The 19,615-nt window shown below is 41.8% G+C and overlaps 1 protein-coding gene across 1 annotated transcript; it reads right to left on the reverse strand.

The window, feature by feature from the left end:
• Nucleotides 1-334: 334 nt before the first annotated feature.
• Nucleotides 335-751, reverse strand: LOC110573105 (developmental pluripotency-associated 5 protein-like). The gene has a single exon (XM_021681532.1). The coding sequence runs from the start codon at nt 683-685 to the stop codon at nt 335-337; it is 351 nt and encodes a 116-aa protein (XP_021537207.1). The 5' UTR covers nt 686-751.
• Nucleotides 752-19,615: the final 18,864 nt, after the last annotated feature.

A 19,615-nucleotide genomic window follows, 5' to 3' on the forward strand; every position in this document is an offset into this window, starting at 1 on the left:
TGACCCTCCTCCCTCTCATTCTCTCTCTCTCAAATAAATAAATAAAATCTTTAAAAAAAAAACTTATTAAAAAAAATAAAATTAAATTAAAAAAAATAAATAAAATAAAATATTCATTTAATGAATTTTTTTTTAATTTAAAATTTTATTTTAATTAGCAAACCTGGCCGGGGGGAGCCACATTAGGACTCAGAGACAAAGGTGGAGACCCAAAAATCAGCTGGTTTTTCCTTGTCAGGCCGGAGCAGAATTTCAACCAGACCACATCCATTCCAACTCTGGAGACAGTTTACTCTTTAAATCCTGATCCAGGTACGTTGGTTGCAAACTGGCTTCACTTCATCCAAGGACCTAGCTCTAGGGCTTTCATGGCATCCTCAAGTTTGAGCATCCCTCGTTCCTGTTGCTGGCGGTGCCATTCGGCCATGGACTGGAGCATCCACTTGGCCCTGAGCTTATACAAATAAGAGCCATAAACCACGATCTCCGTGAGCTCCGAGGATTCCAGAACCTTTAGCTCGAGCATGACTTTGCTCACTTGCTCGATGTACGGGATTCGAGATCCAGCTGGGCCAAACATAGCTTCCAAGAGCTGCGTCTGGACCTGCAACACCTCGGGATCTTTCAAGTCTTCGGGAGCTTTCACCCACGGTGGAATATCTTTTCGTTCTGGTAGCGTCCCCATCTGGACTGCCTCAAAACTAACCACGCTCCAACCTAAGCTAGGCCTGAGTCGCCCAGGCCACCGCGCCGAGAGGTCTTAATGAATATTTTTTTTAATTATTTATTTATTTATTAGAGAGAGAGAGAGAGAGAGAGAGAGAAACAGCATGAGAGGGGATAGGGTCAGAGGGAGAAGCAGGCTCTCCGCTGAGCCGGGAGCCCGATGTGGGACTCGATCCCAGGACTCCGGGATCATGACCTGAGCCGAAGGCAGTCGCTTAACCAACTGAGCCACCCAGGCGCCCTTAATGAATATTTTTTGATGGTTACTCTGTGCAAAGCACTGTTATAGATGAAACTATGAATGTGGGGAGGTAAATTAGAATGAAATCAAAGCCCCTACTAAGACGTTTGGCTTAATAGACAGTAAAGCCACATACTGAGTTGGGGAAGATGGAGAGGAATATGTGAGATGGGAAGAAGGTAGGAAATCAATAATTTCATTTTATCGAAGCTACATTTGAGATATTTATCATTCTAATGGAGTCACCAAGCAAACAGTAGAATATAAATCTGATCTTTAAAAAGTCATCAGAGATAAAAATTTAAAAGCATTAAATAGGTCATTATTAAAGTCATGAACTAGATAAGATCACCTGGGAGAAAAATGTGAAGAAAGAAGACAATGAGCCCTAGATTACAATCTTATGACAGTCTAGGATTTAGAGGCTAACCAAGATCTAGAGGCCAAAGAGAAAAAGAGGATCCAGCAAAGAAGATTCAAAAGAAGTATCTGTGGATTCTAAAATTATTGAACTTACAGAAGCACAGAGTAGAATGGTGATTGCCAGGGGTTAGGAGTGGGGGAAATGGGGAGACGTTGGTCAAGGGGTACAAAGTTTCAGCTATGCAAGATGAATAAGTTCTGGAGATCTAATGTACAGCATGGTGACCACAGTTAACATTACTTGTGTACTTGAAATTTGCTAAAAGCGTAGGTCTTAGGCAATCTCAACACACACACAAAAGTAACAATATAAGGTACTGGGTATGTTAACTAGCTTGATTGTGGTGATTATTTCACAATGTAGACTAGCACCCTCCCCATCCCTTCACCCCTCTCCACCCACCCCCCACCCATTAGACTGTTAGTGGTAGCCTAACGCTACATCACATTGCTTCCATAATTCACCTCACTTCATCTCATCACATAGGCATCTTATCATCTCACATCATCATGAGAAGGGTATGGTACAAGATATTTTGAGAGAGAGACCACATTCACATAACTTTTATTAGAATCTATTGTTATAATTGTTCTATTTTATTGTTAATTATTGTTAATCTCTTACTGTGCTTAATTTATAAATTAAACTTTATCATAGGTATGTATTATAGGAAAACATAGTATATATATACTATTTATAGTGTCAGGCGTCCACTGGGGGTCTTGGACGATATTCCCTATGGAAAAGGGGAGACTACTATATACATATATCAAAACATCAGGGCACCTGGGTGGCTCAGTTGGTTAAGCGACTGCCTTCAGCTCAGGTCATGATCCTGGAGTCCTGGGGATCAAGTCCCGCATCAGGTTCCCTGCTCAGCGGGGAGTCTGCTTCTCCCTCTGACCCTCCTCCTTCTCATGCTCTCTGTCTCTCATTCTCTCTCTCTCAAATAAATAAATAAAATCTTTAAAAAAAAATCAAGTTTCATACCTTAAATATATAAAATTTCTATTCGTCAGTTATACCCAATAAGGCTGAAATAAATAAAATTAAATTTAAAAGTTTTTTTTAAAGAAGTATCCAATGACAGAAAACCAGGAGTATGCAATGTTCTGAAAGCCAAGAGGAAGAACAAATCATGTTGAATGATGAGGAGACACATAAGATAAGACCAGAGAACTGTCCATAGAATTTGGCTACATTAGAGGTTGTTGGCGACTTTGACAATTTCAGTGAAATAATGAAGATAGAAACCAAATAGTATGCACTCCTTAACTATTTATGTTTAAAATTTCACAAAATCACAGTGTCTTTCACTGATGGAAGAAAATTCATTCATTTATTCATTCTTTCATCTATCTACCCTATGCCAGGCTCTGGAGGCAGAGCTAAAGATTCACTGATAAATAAAACTTCTTTCTCGGGCACCTGGGTGGCTCAGTTGGTTAAGCGACTGCCTTTGGCTCAGGTCATGATCCTGTAGTCCCAGGATCGAGTCCCACATCGGGCTCCCTGCTCAGCAGGGAGTCTGCTTCTCCCGCTGACCCTCCCCCCTCTCATGCTCTCTCTATCTCATTCTCTCTCAAATAAATGAATAAAATCTTTAAAAAACAAAAAACAAAAAACTTCTTTCTCTAGATGTTCCCAGGCTGATAGTAGTGATCACAGGTATACGTATAATTGCAGCAAGATGTTGTGGCAGCAGAAAGAAGGGACTAATTATTGTAACTTGAGTCATCAAGCCTGGTTTTGAGGCTTGAATTTGAGGTACTTTGGAGACCTCCAACATCATACCAAGTAGGCATTTCAATGTATGGGTCTGAAGGTCCAAAGAGATATCTGGGTTGGCTATATAATCTGCCTACAGCTAGCATTTGTGTGGAGGAGACTGCCTAGTGAAAGAGTATATGTCAAGAAGAGTAGCAAGCCTAGAGGAAATCTTTGAAGATCTCAGACACTTCAGGACAATGTAGAGGGCTTCAAGCCTTCAAAGGAAGAGGAGTCATTAATTCCTATGCCGCTAAGAAGTTAAGTCAAATGATGATGTGAAAATGTTGAGTAGATTTGGTAAATGGAGATCATTATGAAAATGGAAAGCATCCCTTACTTTCCTGCACGAAATCCCCCAACTTACCTACCTCTTCCCCCATCTTCTCATACCATCCTTCCCATAATTAAGAGCCACATTTTGAGCCTCTACTGAAACCTAAAAATTATGGAAGAACTTCCTGATTGTCAGGCCACGCATTTTTTTAAATTACTGCAAGACTAAAAACAGAGTTGTTTTAGTGAATAAAAGGTAAAGTAGAATGAAAAAACTAGCTGTGTTTGAAAAACTGAAGAAAATTGCATATACCTAACTCAGTTTTAGAACTCCCCTGAGTCCATGGCCTTTAATACATTGCAGGTGATGAGTAAATGAAATGGATTAGATGAAAAAAATCTCTCCTTGTCACTTACTAAATGAAGAAACCAATCTAAACATTTGCTCAGATTTTTAAGAATCTGTAATAATTTAGGGCATTAGACAAGTTCCCCATTGACTACAAAGATGAATAGGAAATGGTTTCAGTCCTCAACAGTCTAGAACCTGTGTAATTGATCATCCTCTTAAAGAGCATCAGTCTCCCCACACCCACCCTCTCTCAGCCTACCAACATCCTCAAGGTTTCTCCACATAAAGAAGTACTTGAGCTTGTCTTCACCTCTTCTCTCCTGTCTCTGTCTCCTTCTTTTGAGAAAGCAGCAACAATGAGAGGTCTCAGTCTAATCAAACTCAACTAACCATTATTTTCCTGAGCTTGCAACCCAGTCTCTGCTATCCATTTCCATACTACAATAGCCCCATCCTCAAATAGTAAGTTTGGTTTTTGTTGGACTGAGAAAACTAAAGCAATCAGAAGAGAACTTCCACATGCTCCCACTACCAAATCTATCTAAAGGCCACCCCTCCAGCTGTATACAGGATTGTATCAAAGACAAAGACTTTGTCTGATCAAAGACTCCTTTCTTACAATTTTCCTCCTCTTTTTTTCCATCATTTTTTTTCTTCCTACTGGATAATTCTCATCAATATGCAAATATCCTGCAATATCTCTCATCTGTGAAAAGAAATCCTTTCTTGACCTCACATGTCCCCACAGCTACTGCTCCATTTCTCTATATCCCCTTATGGCAAAAATTCTTCAAAGAGTGGTTTCCACTCCCTGTCTTCCCTCTTTTCCTTCTATTATCTCTTGAACCCACTCTAATAAAGCCTCTGCTCCCACCCCATCACCAAAACTGCTACTGTCGAGGTGTGATGGTTAACTTTATGTGTCAGCTTAGCTGGATCATGTTGCCCAGATGTTTGGTCACATATTATTCTGGATGTTTCTATGAGAGTGTTTTTGGATGAGATTAACATTTAATACTGCAGACTTTGAGTCAAGCAGTTTGCCTCTATAATGTGAGTGGGCCTCATCAAATCAGTTGAAGGCTTGACTAGCACAGCAGACTGACCTCCCCTGAGGAAGAAAGAATTCTCTAGCAGACGGCCTTCAGACTTGAACCACAGCATCAGCTTTTCCCTGTGTCTCCAGCCTACTGGCTCACCTTGCAGATTTGTACTTCCCAGCCTCCATAATCATGTGAGCCAATTCCTTAAAATAAATCACTCTCTATAGATATATACACAACCTATTGGTTCTGTTCCTCTGGAAAGCCCTGACTAACACACACAAGTTTACAAGGGACCTTACTAAATCCAATGATCAATTCTCAGCACTCTTCCTATTGCAACTTTCACCAGCATTTGATACAACTGAATCATATCCTCTCTCTTCAAAAATGTTCTGAGCTTCTGATGTATGTCCTTGAAAGATGCTAAGAAAGTAGATCCAAAAAGTTTTCATCACAAGGAGAGAAACTCTTTTGGGGGGTATCTAAATGAAGTGATGGATATTAACTAAACTTACTGTAATGGTCATTTCACAAGTTAAGTCATTGTACCTTAAATGTATACAGTGCTATATGTCAATTATATTCCAATGAAACTGAAAGAAAAAAAATGTCCTGTGCTTGTTTCCGGGTATTAGTCTCTCCTGGTTTTTCTGTCATGGGCCACTCCTAAGTCTCTTTGTAGGATCTTCTTTTTCTGCCCCAGAGCTCAGGCTCAGACCTCTTCTCCACTTTACCTACATTTTATTTCTCTTTGTAGTACTAGAACCCAGTGCTGATTCTTCTCTCACCAGTATAATTGGAAAAAAGATCAGTAGGGGAAATAAAACACTATACACAGGGTAAAGGTCATCAGTGTCCATAAACTCAATTCTGCAGACGAACTTGAGATGAGAGGCCTTCAGAATTTTAAAAGACTGTGGCAGTTAGGATTTCAAGTGCAGTGTGGTCACCCTCTCAAATCATTTCAATTAACATCCCATCCTGTCCCAGGAAAAGAAGAAAGATTTATTCAGCAACTGGCACATGGAAACAACTTGTAGGTTAATGTCTAAACAAACTCATTCATTCTCTTACTTTAAAGTATCATCATTTCTGAGCTTAACAATCATACAGTGATGTCCAGAAGTCATCTTAAAAACAAGCAAAAGCACAGGTCGTGTCTAAGACCACCCTTCCTGGAGAAAAATGAAGGCAGCCTCCCTTGGGACTTCTCTCTTCCCTCGTTCCACCGCCTTCCAGAAGGGGTCTTTTATGGACTGTGGTGGTCCTTTCTTTCAGCTGTTCTATGAACAGTTCTCTAGCACAGTAAGCGATGGGAGGGAAAGCAAAAGGAGGCAGAAATGTTTGGCTTTTTCCCTGGGGAAAGACTGTCCCAAGAGTGACTTTTGACCAATGAAGTTTCAAGAGCATTCTTTCATGGAGTCTCAAACAGAAAAAAAAAAAAAAGAAAAGAAAATTCTGTTTATACAATTTTTCTTGGGAGCTTTAGAGGCAGGCAGCTGGGATTCCTAGCAGTTTGAGTCTCTAAGATTAGATCCAAATGAGAAGAAAACAGAATGTGAACAGGAACATCAAGGCTAGACTAACCATCACTAGTGCTAGCAAAGCCTTTCACTAGGTACAGCATCCACCAAACACCCTGTATCAATCTCCGTTCCATACTTCCATCTGTACTGTACCAGTGGTGTGCTGAAGCTGGCTCATAGCAACTCATGAAAGGCATCTGCTAAAATATTCGGGGATTTTTGTGATCACATTGTTAAGCCCAGCCATCATTAAAAAGTAAAGTTATATAAATTTAAAATTATACAAATGAAATTAAAAGCAAAGGTAATAATAAATGCTCAAAATCCTCACTTCCTAATTATTTTCTTGCATTTTATTCACATGGTGATTTACTTTTATTGTCTCTGTCTGACAAAAATACAACTCAGTGGTGTTCTACCATGCATCTTTTCCTGACTCATTGTTCAGTGACTTCACATAAGTACCTTGAAATTGACCATGAAATTAGCCATAGTGGGTATGTTTACACCATGGAAATTGGCCTACACTGTGAATTAGGTCTTTGCATGCAGGGTTAGGGGGAGCTAGTTGTTGAAATTTTACCACATGTTCCCCGTCCCCCTTCCCCATTTTCCACATCCTTTCATTATAAATATTGGGTCACTCCTTTGGGCCTCAGTTTAAGCCTTGCTTTCTCCACGAAGCCTTCTGTGATCACCCCCAGACTACTATGACTCCTTGCACTGAATTCGCATTGCATTGTCTGCCTGTAAGCCTCAACTGGCCCTTGGCTAGTACAAGGGAATATAAATAATAAATTGCATATAACAAATCTTTTTACATGGCTATGTAGTTTTCTTCTACCCCATACATTGAGTGCTCTTTGACAGCAGAAGCTGAGTACATAGTAGGTATTCAACAAATACTTGCTGAATGGAAATCTGCATATGGAACTTCCTAGATAACATAACTATGTCCCAGTTCCCAAGAAACTTGCTTCCAAAGAAGGAAAGGATGGATACTGATCAACTTAAATGCAAAAGTTTCTTTTTGTATGACAGTTCTAATCCAGCCCAATACCTCACTCCAACCCCAGTTCAGCAGACTTCTAAAAGGTGCTGGAAGAATCCTGAGCTGGAGAATTCTCTCAGGAGCCAGGCTGGGGGTGGTGCACAGGCTGACCCAGCACGCTGACACCTTGCAGGGGAGCAGCTGTTGGAGGAAGAGGCACAGGAGGAAAGCTGGCTGCATGAGGGGAAAACAACTCTCTGGGAAGAAAAGTGTCTCCAACCACAAGTGACATTTCGCATTTGCAAAGGAAGCAGCCACAGACAGGAGATCACAGCTGGTTTGACTTACAAATAACAAATCCAATCCTGTTTCTTGCAGCTTGTCTTCTATCTGTAAACACAGACGAAGCTATCCACAGATGCAGGTTCAAATTACCCTAGTGTTCCAGAGCTCAGCATGGGGGCTTTGAGGGTGGGCTTCAGAAGAGTTACTGGATGGAGTGAGAGACAAGAGAGGAAGATGCCTCTGTGTTCTCATCACCTCCCCACCCTTGCAAACTGCAGGGTGATGAACTGTGAGGAGGGAATAGCAGTGATGAAGAAGGAAGACTCAGGTGGGCATGATGGTTGATGGTAGGGGAATGGGGGCCTGAATCGTATCAAGAGAGTAAGAAAGAGCATCTGGAGTAGGGAACTTCCCTCTCCCAGAACACCATGGGAAAAACAATTCTGGTCGGTCGCTCTGGCCCCAATAGGATCTGCACTGTTCCACGAAGACATTTGCTTTGACAGCTTCTTGAGACGCTGGCTGCTGCCCAAATGCATCCTGTAAATCTACTTCCCACATTTGTTTGGTCTTTTTTCTTTTCTTTTCTTTCTTTTCCTTTCTTTTCCTTTCTTTTTTTGGCAGGGTGCAAAGAAGGATAGGACAAAAACTGAGCCATTTAGACAAAATTGACCCATTCTAGATAGGAGATGTGACTCAGAAGAGTGAGTGCCACAAATGGCCAGAATTTGTTTCCTAAAATTACTGAGCAGTTCAACATGGACTCCCCATTCTTGCTTCTAGAGAGCAGAGGCACAGTTTTGCCAAGTTCTGCTCCTAAGACAGCTGAAATGGAGGCTGCCCGTGTCCAGGTTCAGAGAATGGAACTCTCTCCATCTTCCTTCTTCCCACTCATAACTATCAAGACCCAGTGGGGTAATTCCACAGACTTCTAATAAATTGTGTCACTTCACTGGAAATTTGCTTTGGGAAATCCTGGACTCCTGGTGTGGAAGCTGGGAAATTTTTAGTCTCCCAAAGGGAGTAAGCAAATCTCCTGCACGAGGTCCGTCCTGGCTAACTCCTGTGCTTCCCCAGGCTGGAACAGAGTCTTCCTCATTGCATGTGTTTCTTTTCCAGGTCTCCACATTTTGCTTTGTCACTTCCTGTCCACTCCCAAGGCCATGGCTGCTGGCCTTGCGAGTGCTCGAAAAGCCCTGTAACTCTGAAGGAAGCTGGGCTGGAGCCCAGCGACCCTCCCATGTTGTCTAGAGCACCATCTGGTTGGGAGGTTTATCGCCCACTGTTATCTCTGTGTTCCTGGATGCAGCTTAAACCTATTAATTCCTTATCTTGTCATCACAGGCTAAATGAAAGCATCCTCCATTAGGCTTCCTCCCTTTGGAACAAAAATCTTCTACCTCTTGCTCACCCCCACGTAGTTGGCCTCTGTATGTTTCCAAGAACTCCTTTTCTAGCTTCCTGTGAAGTACTTTGGTCTGAAGATCCCCCAGGGAGTCTGCCTGGGAGACGGAACGGCCTGAAGAAAATTAAGTGGCTTGCTCCTTCAATGTGTTGTGTTTGAGACCCCATGCATGAACCTGTCAGCTCCAGAATGAATCTCCTGGGCCACCTTGAGGCCTAAGACTCTTCCATTCTAGTCTCAATGTGGGGGCCAGATTTTTCCAACTTTAGGAACCCCTTCTTAAACTGCAAAGAGGTTCTGAGGAGCAACTGCTAGAGAGGCAGGAATGGAGTGTCTGTGAACTAGGACATGAAATGGCTGGGTGCTCAAGACTGGAGGAGACTAAGACAGACACCAGAAGGGAAGCTGCAGTCCGGCTGGGAAGGTAGCCGAGCAGTGATGCCCAAAACATAGGAGACAAAATTGTCGGGCCTGGGTCACCCACTGCTTTGGCCCCTGTCCTTAGAGTAGTCTGGGAGGTGGAAGGAGAGAGTTTGGTCAGCCTCTCTGTGCTCAGAAGGAAAAGGAATCTTCTCTGCAGGGCTGTGTTCGGCTCATCCATATGTCATCTCCACAGATGGAGAAAGAAAAAGAGCATCTGTCTTCCAGCTTCTCCTTTCTAGAAATGAGTACACTTTTTCACCTAATCCCCTCAGCCAACTTCCCCTCTGGTCTTGTTGTGCAGCCTTAGGTCACATGGCCCCTAAAGCTGTCCCTGGCAAGTGCAGTGAGACTGATGATTGGCTAGGTGGCTCAGGATCCACCACCCCTGGAGTGGGAGGGACGGATCCCATCACAGTAATTTTCCACCTGACCCAGAGGCAGGGGGGTGAGTGAGGGTTGGGGGCAGTCTTTCAGTCATGCATTTATCCTCATCCCACCTCTCTCTTCAAGGTCAGCAGGGACCCCACTGTCCTGAGGCCTCATCCTCTTTGACCTCTCAGCCAATCTTGACAGAGTTGAAGACTCCCTCCATTTTGAAACCTTCCTCCACTTGGCTTTCAAGACATCTCTTTCTCATATTCTCTTCCTCTCTCACTGGCCACTTCCTCTGTTTCCTTTGCTGCATCCTCATCACCTTTCCAACCTCAAAATGATGTACAGTCCCAACACACAATTCTCAGATCTCTTTTTCCTTTATCTTCATTCTACTCCTCTGGTGGCATGGCTTTAAATACTAACTTCTGTGACTCCCAAATACTTATCTCTAATGCATACCTCTTCCCTTAATTCCAGACTTATAAATCCAACTGCTTAATCAACATCTCCATTTGAGTATCTCTAGGCATCTCAAACTTTAATGACCCAAACTCCAACTATACCTTCAAAATATATTCAAAATCTGATTATATCCTACATTTCCACCATTTCGGACTCTGAGCATCTTTCCCCTAATCTACAGAGAAGCCACGTCACTCTCTTTCCTTTTACCCTAACCTCCTATAGCCAATTTTCCAACCGAAATGAATCTTACAAAACATGTCAGATCATGGGACTCTTTTGCTCAAAATCCTCTAAGGACTTTCCATCTCACATAGAATGAAAGCTAGTAAAATTGTTACAGGTGGCCTGTAAGACCCCACAACATCAAGAAGGGCTAAATGAAGTGAGGAAGGGGATGATCTGAAGGAAGTGAGGGAGCATGACATACTGATGTCTGGGGAAAGACATCTAGAACAAAAGCTGTGAGGAGAGAATGTCCTTGGCATGTCTCAGGAATAGCTAGGACCCTGCTCTTCTCTCTGACTTCCTTTCCTACCACTCACCTATAGTGGGTTGAATAGTTTTCCCCAAAATTCCTATGAACCCAGAACCTCAGAATGTGACCTTATTGGAAATAGGCTGATGTAATGAGTGAAGCATCAAAATGGGATTATACTGGATAAGGGTGGTGCCTAAATCCAATGACTAATGTCCTTATAAGAAGAAAATAATGCCCACACAGAGACAGAGAAGAAGGCCATGTGGAAACGGAGTTGGGCAGAGACCGGGTTATATTGCATAAGCCAAAGAATGCTTGGGGCCATGCTTGCTGGAAGAGATAAGGAAGGATTCCTTCCTAGAGCCTTCAGAGGGAGCACGGCTTTGCTGATACCTTGATTTCAGACTTCTGGCCTCCAGAACTGTGAGAGAATAAATTTCCATTGTTTTAAACCACCAAGTTTATGGTAATTTCTTATGGCAGCCCTCTGAAACTCACACACTCTCCCTCCTTCATTTAGTTCCAGCTACACAGGGTTCCTCAAATTCCCCCATAAGGATATAGAAGATGCCAACAGGATTATATCAAAATGGCAGGAGTCTTGAGAGCCTGTTTGACTTTGCCCAAGTCCCTTGACCTCTCCGAACTTCATACATTTTCCTTATGTACAAGGCAAGACATTCTCTAGATTTCTTTCTGAGAGCTGCAACTATTACTAACCATTAATACAGATTCAAATCCGTACAGTGAGAGCAATTCTCATTAGATGACATTGGTTTTCTCCAGAGCTAGGGGACCTGCCCCAGATGTGTGCAATGGAAAAATTCTCACCCTTGTAAGGCACCTGAATGCCACAGGGAAGCTGCTGGAGCTGGACCAGACCCTGGAACAAAATCCAGTCCACATTTGCTTAACGAAACTATTCTTTACAATCCTGTGCATGCTCTCACTATGGTATCAAGAGCTTTTCCTAATCAACATCTCAGAATGGGAACAGTCTGGTAACATTATGAACTACTTACATATGGAACCAGAAAATACAGCAAGCAAATTGACTCAGACACAGGATTGTTATGCAACTCTATTTTCCAAGAACCAAGCCTTCTGATTGGGGACTCCGTTTCGGACATCCTTTAATTTAATGGACCCCTCCTCCAGACACGCTTCTGGTGTTTGTCTCATGTACCCCAGCAGTTTGTAATTGGTGGGGGGGGGGGGGGGGGGTGATAAGTAATCACAGCATTTTAGAGCTAGAAGAGAGATCCTCAAACCCAGCCTTCTCTTTTTACAAGCAAGGTGTCAAGGCTCATATTGCTAGAGTTATTTGCCCAGGTACAGTGACAAAGAGACTGGAAAGAGCCTGTCTCCATTCCCAGGAGCATCCCCTTACACTTCATCCTCAAGTGTAAGCTTCCTGCACGTTCTGCCGACTCTAGAGTTCACGCTGGAAAGGGGTCTTCTGGTCTGTGCTTTTTGCTCTGGAGCTGTTTCTTCTGCCCCAAGAATGGGGAAGCTGCCTGATTTTGCACGGAGCCACCTTATGTTTTCTAAACCACAGAAGTTAAGTTTGCAAGATTCTTTTCCTTTTTTTTTTTTTTTTAACGGCTCTTCAAAGACAGAAAACAACAACCATTTCCAATCTGATCCAAGACCACAGGATTGTTTTTAATTCCATTCATCAGTATCTCATTCACCCCAAGAGACTATGGGATGTTTCCATATTTACATAATGGGCTCATCATTTTAAGCTCCATAGGGCCCTCTCTGACATGGTGGCAATTATGTTTCCCTGCAAGCTTCCAAGTTTACTGTAAAGGCCAAAAGGGTCTCAGACACCCAGAAAACATACTTTTTATGTTTTTACAAACTCTATAAAATTGTAATTGGATCAAACTTTGCATTCAAAAGCACATTCTTCGGGAATATTTTATATGCACATAAAACATTGAGAAAATGTTAACATTATGATCTTAACTGTTTGCACATTGGAACCAGCTAAAAGTTAGGAAAATGCAATCCATCTGTTCTCGTCTTTGAAACTCGATTATTCTGAAAGCACAAAAGAGTGCCTCGGGGGAGTCTGACACTGCCCTCTCCCAACTCCTGTTATCAGGTGACACAGGGGTGGGCAGGGGAGGTGGTCTCACTGGGGGCAACTGTTTTTCTGTCTCTCTCCAAGCTAAGGTCTGGCCAATACAGGAGCATTGACTCTACTGGCAAATCCTCTAAGGCTGAGCAAAGAAAGGGATGGTCATATGGTTCCCATGGCCCAGACTCTGGCCTCGGGTGCCTGAGGAGCTTCTGAGTCCTTTCACCTGTCCTGGCTCCCAGTGGGGGGCCTAATTGCCAAGGGGCACGGGAATGGGAAGACCAGGTTTTGCTGTAGCCCTTAAGGCTTGTTTGTTCAAGACTATCCGTTAGGCATTTATTAGCCTTCATTATGAAGTGCTAGTTGCCTGATTAGTTCAAGCTGAGGGGTGGGTAAAAGAGGCAGGGGGAAATGAGGGAGCAATATGAGCAATATGCTGATATTTGCTTTCCCAGAGAACTCTGCCACTCAGCTTCCCTGTTTTATCTGTTAGCACAGCAAATTGGACCCCTCATTATCACATTTACAAAGTGCTTAGCACACACAGGGAAGAGAGTCAAGGATGTTGGCAGAGAGACTGGCTCGCACTGAGGGAGGCCCTCTCCCTAGAAGAACAAAGCCCATTTCTCCATGGTCACACCCATACCTGATGGGAAATATCCCACCAGGACCAGGCCAAATACAAGAGGATTTCTCCTTGGAGAATGGGATCTCTGGTGCAGAGGATCAGACAGAATGGAGAAATTGTCCTGGGAAGACCACCAGATTGCATGCACCCTTTGCTGAAAGAGATCCATAGTCTGAGAGATTATTGGACAGGGGGTTTGACTGCGTTGGTGGCAACGAATACAGAGAGGATTTTCTCCATCATTAATAAAACTAGAGCAGTAGTTCTCACTCTTCAATGTGCCTAAGAGCCACCAGAAATCTGTTAAAATGTAGGCTCTTGGGCCCCACCCCAGATCTAGCAGAATCTCTGAGAGTGATGTCCAGGGATCCGCATCATAACAAAGTCCATAGGAACTTCACGAATGATGCATTAAGAGGGGGCTGTAGAACAAATTGTTTAATAAACATTTCACTCACCAAATAGTCTCTGGTGAGTTCCTACCATGCAGAAGGTACAAGGCAAAAAGACATAAGGGATAAATGCAGGAGTGAGCTGCAGAAATAAGGTAGAGCACTGGAGAAGAGATGGTCAAGGAACTGGAAGACCAGTGGGTTGGAGGACCACAGAGCTGACAGTTTAGTGGTGGGGGAGGGGGACAGGGGGGTCAGTCAGGGACACACACAATTATTACACAGTACCACACCTGGGCAAGGCAGGAGGAGTGGGAACACATGAGAAGGGCCCATCATCCCATCTTAGGGGACAGAGAAGGTTTTCCAGACAATATAACATCCAACCTGGGAGCTGACAAGAAGTTAGCCAAGCAAAAGCCCTACAAGAGATAGAGAACCCAGGCAGAAAATATAACTTGAGACAGGCCAGTGAATTCGGGTCTTGAAAATGGCTTAGAATTGTTGAACCATAACATGTGAAAGTGGGGGCTGTAAGAAATGAGGCTGGAAATGTTTGTAAAGAACCACTGGATTTTATCTAAGGGAAAGTGGGAAGACACCCAAGTAGACCAATATCATTCTAGCTACGGTTTGGAGAATGAGTTTGGGAGAGCAAAACTGGACACAGAGACCAGAGAGGAGGTTGTTGTAGTAATTTCTCTCTTCAAACCCCAGTTAGATCTGTGCCCAAAGACTGTATCACATTGCTGACCCTCACGAAACTGGGGCGAGTGTTCATGAAGTAACTCTTCTTTGATCCAATGGGCATGTCAACCACTGGATGGTTTGCCAACTGGTGGGAGTGCCCTCTACTGGTCTGGAGATTCATGCACCACACAACTTGAAAGATGGTGGCAAAGAGAAGATACATTCTTTCCTCTTCCCTGGTGGAGGGATTCTTGATGAGAGTAATGATAATACTGTGCAAACTGAGAATAAACGTTTCCAGCTTCAAGTTGCCTCTGAGAAGTTTCCAGAGATAACTAATCCACAGGAAGATCCTCAGAGCTGCTACTTGTCAGGGGTTTCTATAATTATAAATAACAGGTTAACATGGAACTCCATGAAGGCTCAGACTCTTATAGTATTATCTCACTGTTGATTTAATGTACTAAGTTTCTCCGTAGGGTTTCCCACTCTAGAACTATGGACACTTCCACCATTATTAGCATCCAAAAACAAAAAACAAAAAAGCATTGCAAAGACTGTATATCATCCCAGAATATGCAGCTGACCCATCACCCCAGGTGCATACCCAAGTAGCCAAGGCAACTATTTACCCTCTGCCCTTAAAAATCATCTCTAGTTTGTGGTGGCGAGTACCCCACACAGCTACCCTCTGCCCACAGCCTGGCTGAATATGCAAAAGTGTTTCCTGCTAGGGGTTAGCATGGCCAGGATGGGTTTTCTACCCCTCAGTACACCGACACAGTCACACTGCTCCCTGTCCATGGCAGCTCCCCACAGCCCCAGCATGCCACACACTCACCCTCTCATCTGTTTGGGAGACAAGGGGAATGGGAGTCAGAATTCACCTCTTCCTTCTCCTCTGGCCACACTGCCTAAGACTTCAGCAAATACCAGGTAGATGGTGGAGGATGAATCCTTGGGCTCTGGAGTCAGAGAGACCTGCATCCAAATCCCCCTCTCCATTTGTAGCTCTATGATCTCAAGCAAGACAATTCATTTCTCTGGCCCCAGTTTCTCCAAAAATAGCATGAGGATAATAACTCTACCCACCCTTTGGCCTGTTATGACAATGAAATTTAAAAAAAAATGTGAGTGTAGAATTCCATAAGTCACTGACTCCTGGTAAACCTCATCCATCTATTCTGTTTCACTGGCTTGTGAACAACAAATGGGTAATAGGTGTGAAAGCACACCATAGATGATATATATGTAATTGTTACTGATCAAACTCCTATCTGTGTATAATGCCATGCCATTCAAAGAAAATGAGTCTCTAAATTATTAGAACATTTAATTCTAAACAAAACACATTGAAAGTATAAACAAGCTTTAAAGTGGTAATACTAAATAACACTCTCCAGATTTTAAAGGACTTTTCCTGTGTGTTCCATAGGATGATACAGTGGCATAAAGTCACACAGAACTGGATCTAAATTACTGTTCTACTACTTATTAGTTTTAACTTGGGACAAGCTTGCTAATATCTCTGAGCTAAAATTTTCTTTTCTGTAACATGATTAGGATAATATCTACTTCATAGAGTTACAGGCAGAGCTAAGCCCAGGGTGAGGTAAGTAAGGCATTTGCCTCAGGCACAAAATTTAAATATTTTTAAAGATTTTATTTATTTATTTGAGGGAGAGAGAGAGCATGAGCAGGGGTGGGGGGCGCGTTTGAGGGAGAGGGAGAAGTAGACTCTTCACTGAGCAGGGAGCCCAAAGATATGCTTCATCCCAGGACCCTGAGATCATGACCTGAGCCAAAGGCAGATGCTTAACTGACTGACCTACCCAGGCACCCCTTCAGGCACAAAATTTAAAGAGATGCCAAAAAGCACAATAATCAAGATAAATAACACTCTAATGCAATATTTTTAAAAATATAATTAATGCAAAGAGATCCATGATGAACAAAATAGGATTGGTATTACTCATTTTTCCTTTTACTTTAGGTCCCATTATGGCTCAGTAAGGCACTGGGTGTGAGTTAATCATAAACTAAATGAGATAATAAATGTAATATCTAGAATAAGGCATGTCATATGGTAAGGGCTCCATGAATTTTTGATGAAGGAAGGAATTAATGAATGAATGATCATTTCATCTCTCTGATTATAGTAGTACAGTATAGTATAGTATTGAATAATATAGTATGGTATAGCATAATATAGAATAATGTAGTATAGTTCAGTATATAGACACTTTAAATAAAGTTACAAATTGTCGTAAAGGCCATGAAGGAAAACAACAGAACATATAAGAAAGAAAGTCCTCCTAAATGGGAGTTTCATAAAATTAGTGAATACATTTTCTAAGCTCTGGGGATTACATGTCATGGGGATTTTCCATTCCTTGAAAATTCGAAAGAACTCACCATTCAAAAGTAATCAACTGATTTACATGTCCATCAGCCCCTTCCATGCACTCCCATATCTCTGAATATTGTAATTTTTAATTGTTACCAACTAGAGAGGCAAAAAGAATGATAGTGACAATTTTATTTTTCATTTTCTTCAACAATATTTATCCAACAAATATCAACATTGTACTACATGTTGGAGATAAAATGATCATCAAAATTGACCTCGTACCTGCCTTTATGAACCATACAGTCCAGTGACCTTTTTTAAGAGTTACATTTTCTTTATAAGTTTCTTGGCTATTTGTTGCATTTTGTTTCTTGGGAAAGCATTTGCGTTTTTTACATTATACATATGAAACCCATGCATATCAGAACTGAATCCTTACATTGATCTGTTGCCAGGGAATCTTAGATAATTTCACCTAATTAGGAAAATACTATACATGCCAATTTCCCTTGACACCTTTTCCTGGCTCCATCCCCACGTTCTCTGCATCTCATGCCTCATGTCCCATGCCCCTTGCCCCACATACACTGAGTTTAAAAATTTATGGGTAGGGCGCCTGGGTGGCTCAGTCGTTAAGCGTCTGCCTTCGGCTCAGGTCATGATCCCAGGGTCCTGGGATCGAGTCCCACATCGGGCTCCCTGCTCTGCGGGAAGCCTGCCTCTCCCTCTCCCACTCCCCTGGCTTGTGTTCCTGCTCTCGCTATGTCTCTCTCTGTCAAATAAATAAATAAAATCTTTAAAAAAAAAAAATTATGGGTATCTTTCTATATTTTTCTTCACAATCAGATAATTTTACATACACACACATGCACACACATACACACATACATGCACACACATGCACACATGGGCATGCTCACAAGCATATACATAAACACACAGGACTTTTTTCTGGTATCATTTGCTCTATATGTACTTTTCTGCATCTTGCACAACTCACTCAAACATTTTCTTAGGGAAATTACTCCAAGTCATCTGGTGTGGCTCTAATTTTTTTTATGGTTGCACAATCTTTCATTGTATGGCTATATCATTATTTATTCAGCCACGTCCCTATTGACAAGATTCACTTTTTTCCCAGTTCTTGGCCACTACAAACAATGCTGCAATTAACATATATGCCCTCATGAAGTGTGTACACTAGTTTTTAAGCAATAAATTCCTGGAGGTTTAATGCTCATTCTCAAAGGGTATCTGATATTTTAAATTTTTTTAAAGATTTTATTTATTTATTTGAGAGAGAGACAGAGAGAGAATGAGCAAGGGAGTGGCAGAGGGAAAAGCAGGAGAAGCAGACTCCCCACTGAGCCGGGAGCCCAACATGGGGCTCAATCCCAGGACCCCAGGATCATGACCTGAGCTGAAGGCAGATGCTTAACTGACTGAGCCACCCAGGTGCCCCTGATATTTTAAATTTTAATAGAATGTCCCCAGTTGCTTTCCAAAAAGGATGTAACACTTCACATTTTCATAAGTATGTGTCACACACACACCCCTGACAAAAATGAGTTTAAGAGTACTTTTTAATTTTGCTTGTCTAGTAAGTATAAACTGGTACTTTATTGTTGTTTTACTTTGCGTTTTCCTGATTACTAATGAATTTGAGCATCTTTTCATATAGCCTTTTACTGTTCATACTATAAATTGTCTTTCCAAATACACTGCCTAGTTTTCTGATGCTTGGTATGTCTTTCATTAATTTGTTAGAGTTGTTAATATATTATAGAAATTAACTCTTTGACATCTGCATTACAAATATTTTACCCAGGTCTATTACTAATCTATAGACTTTGTATATGGAAATGTTTTCTATACAAACACTTTACATTTTTACACAGCTAAATAAGTCTTACTTTTCTTTTATTACTTCTGGGTTTCCAATCTTGCTTGGTAGGATCTCCCTAACGACATTTTCTTGCAACTTTTTTTTTTTTTTTTTTACATTTCCCTTACATTTGTCTTTAATCCACCTGGAATTTATTTTTGGTTTTGATATAAGAATGGGATCTATTGGGGTACCTGGGTGGATCAGTCGTTATGTGTCTGCCTTCGGCTCAGGTCATGATCCCAGGGTCCTGGGATCAAGCTCCGCATTGGGCTCCCTGCTCGGCGGGAAGCCTGCTTCTCCCTCTCCCACTCCCCCTGCTTGTGTTCCCTCTCTCACTGTGTCTCTCTCTGTCAAATAAATAAATAAAAACCAAAAAAAAGAAAGAAAGAAAAGAAAAGAGTGGGATCTATTTTTTTCTTCCAGATGGATATACAGTTATGTCAGCATCATTTATGAAAGAGCATATTATTTTTCCTCTGAATTGAACCACCTCACTTGTCTTATGTTAAATTCCCATGTATTCCAAAGTCTAATTCTGGACTATTAATTCTGTTCCACTGACCTGCTTGTCTATTCTTACATGAATACCATGTTGATTTCATTATAGAGGCTTTCTTATATATATTGCATATGAGGCAAGTCATCCCTCATTGTTCTCCTTTCTCATAATAATCTTAGTTATTCTTAACCATTCTACCATATGAAATTTAAGGTATTTGCATTCAGTTCTAAGAAAAACCCCATTAAGATTTTAAATTGAAATTGCAATAATTTATATATCAGATTGTCATTTTTATT

Source organism: Neomonachus schauinslandi, chromosome 2 (genome assembly GCF_002201575.2).
Source record: "Neomonachus schauinslandi chromosome 2, ASM220157v2, whole genome shotgun sequence".
In the NCBI taxonomy this organism is placed as follows: domain Eukaryota; kingdom Metazoa; phylum Chordata; class Mammalia; order Carnivora; family Phocidae; genus Neomonachus; species Neomonachus schauinslandi.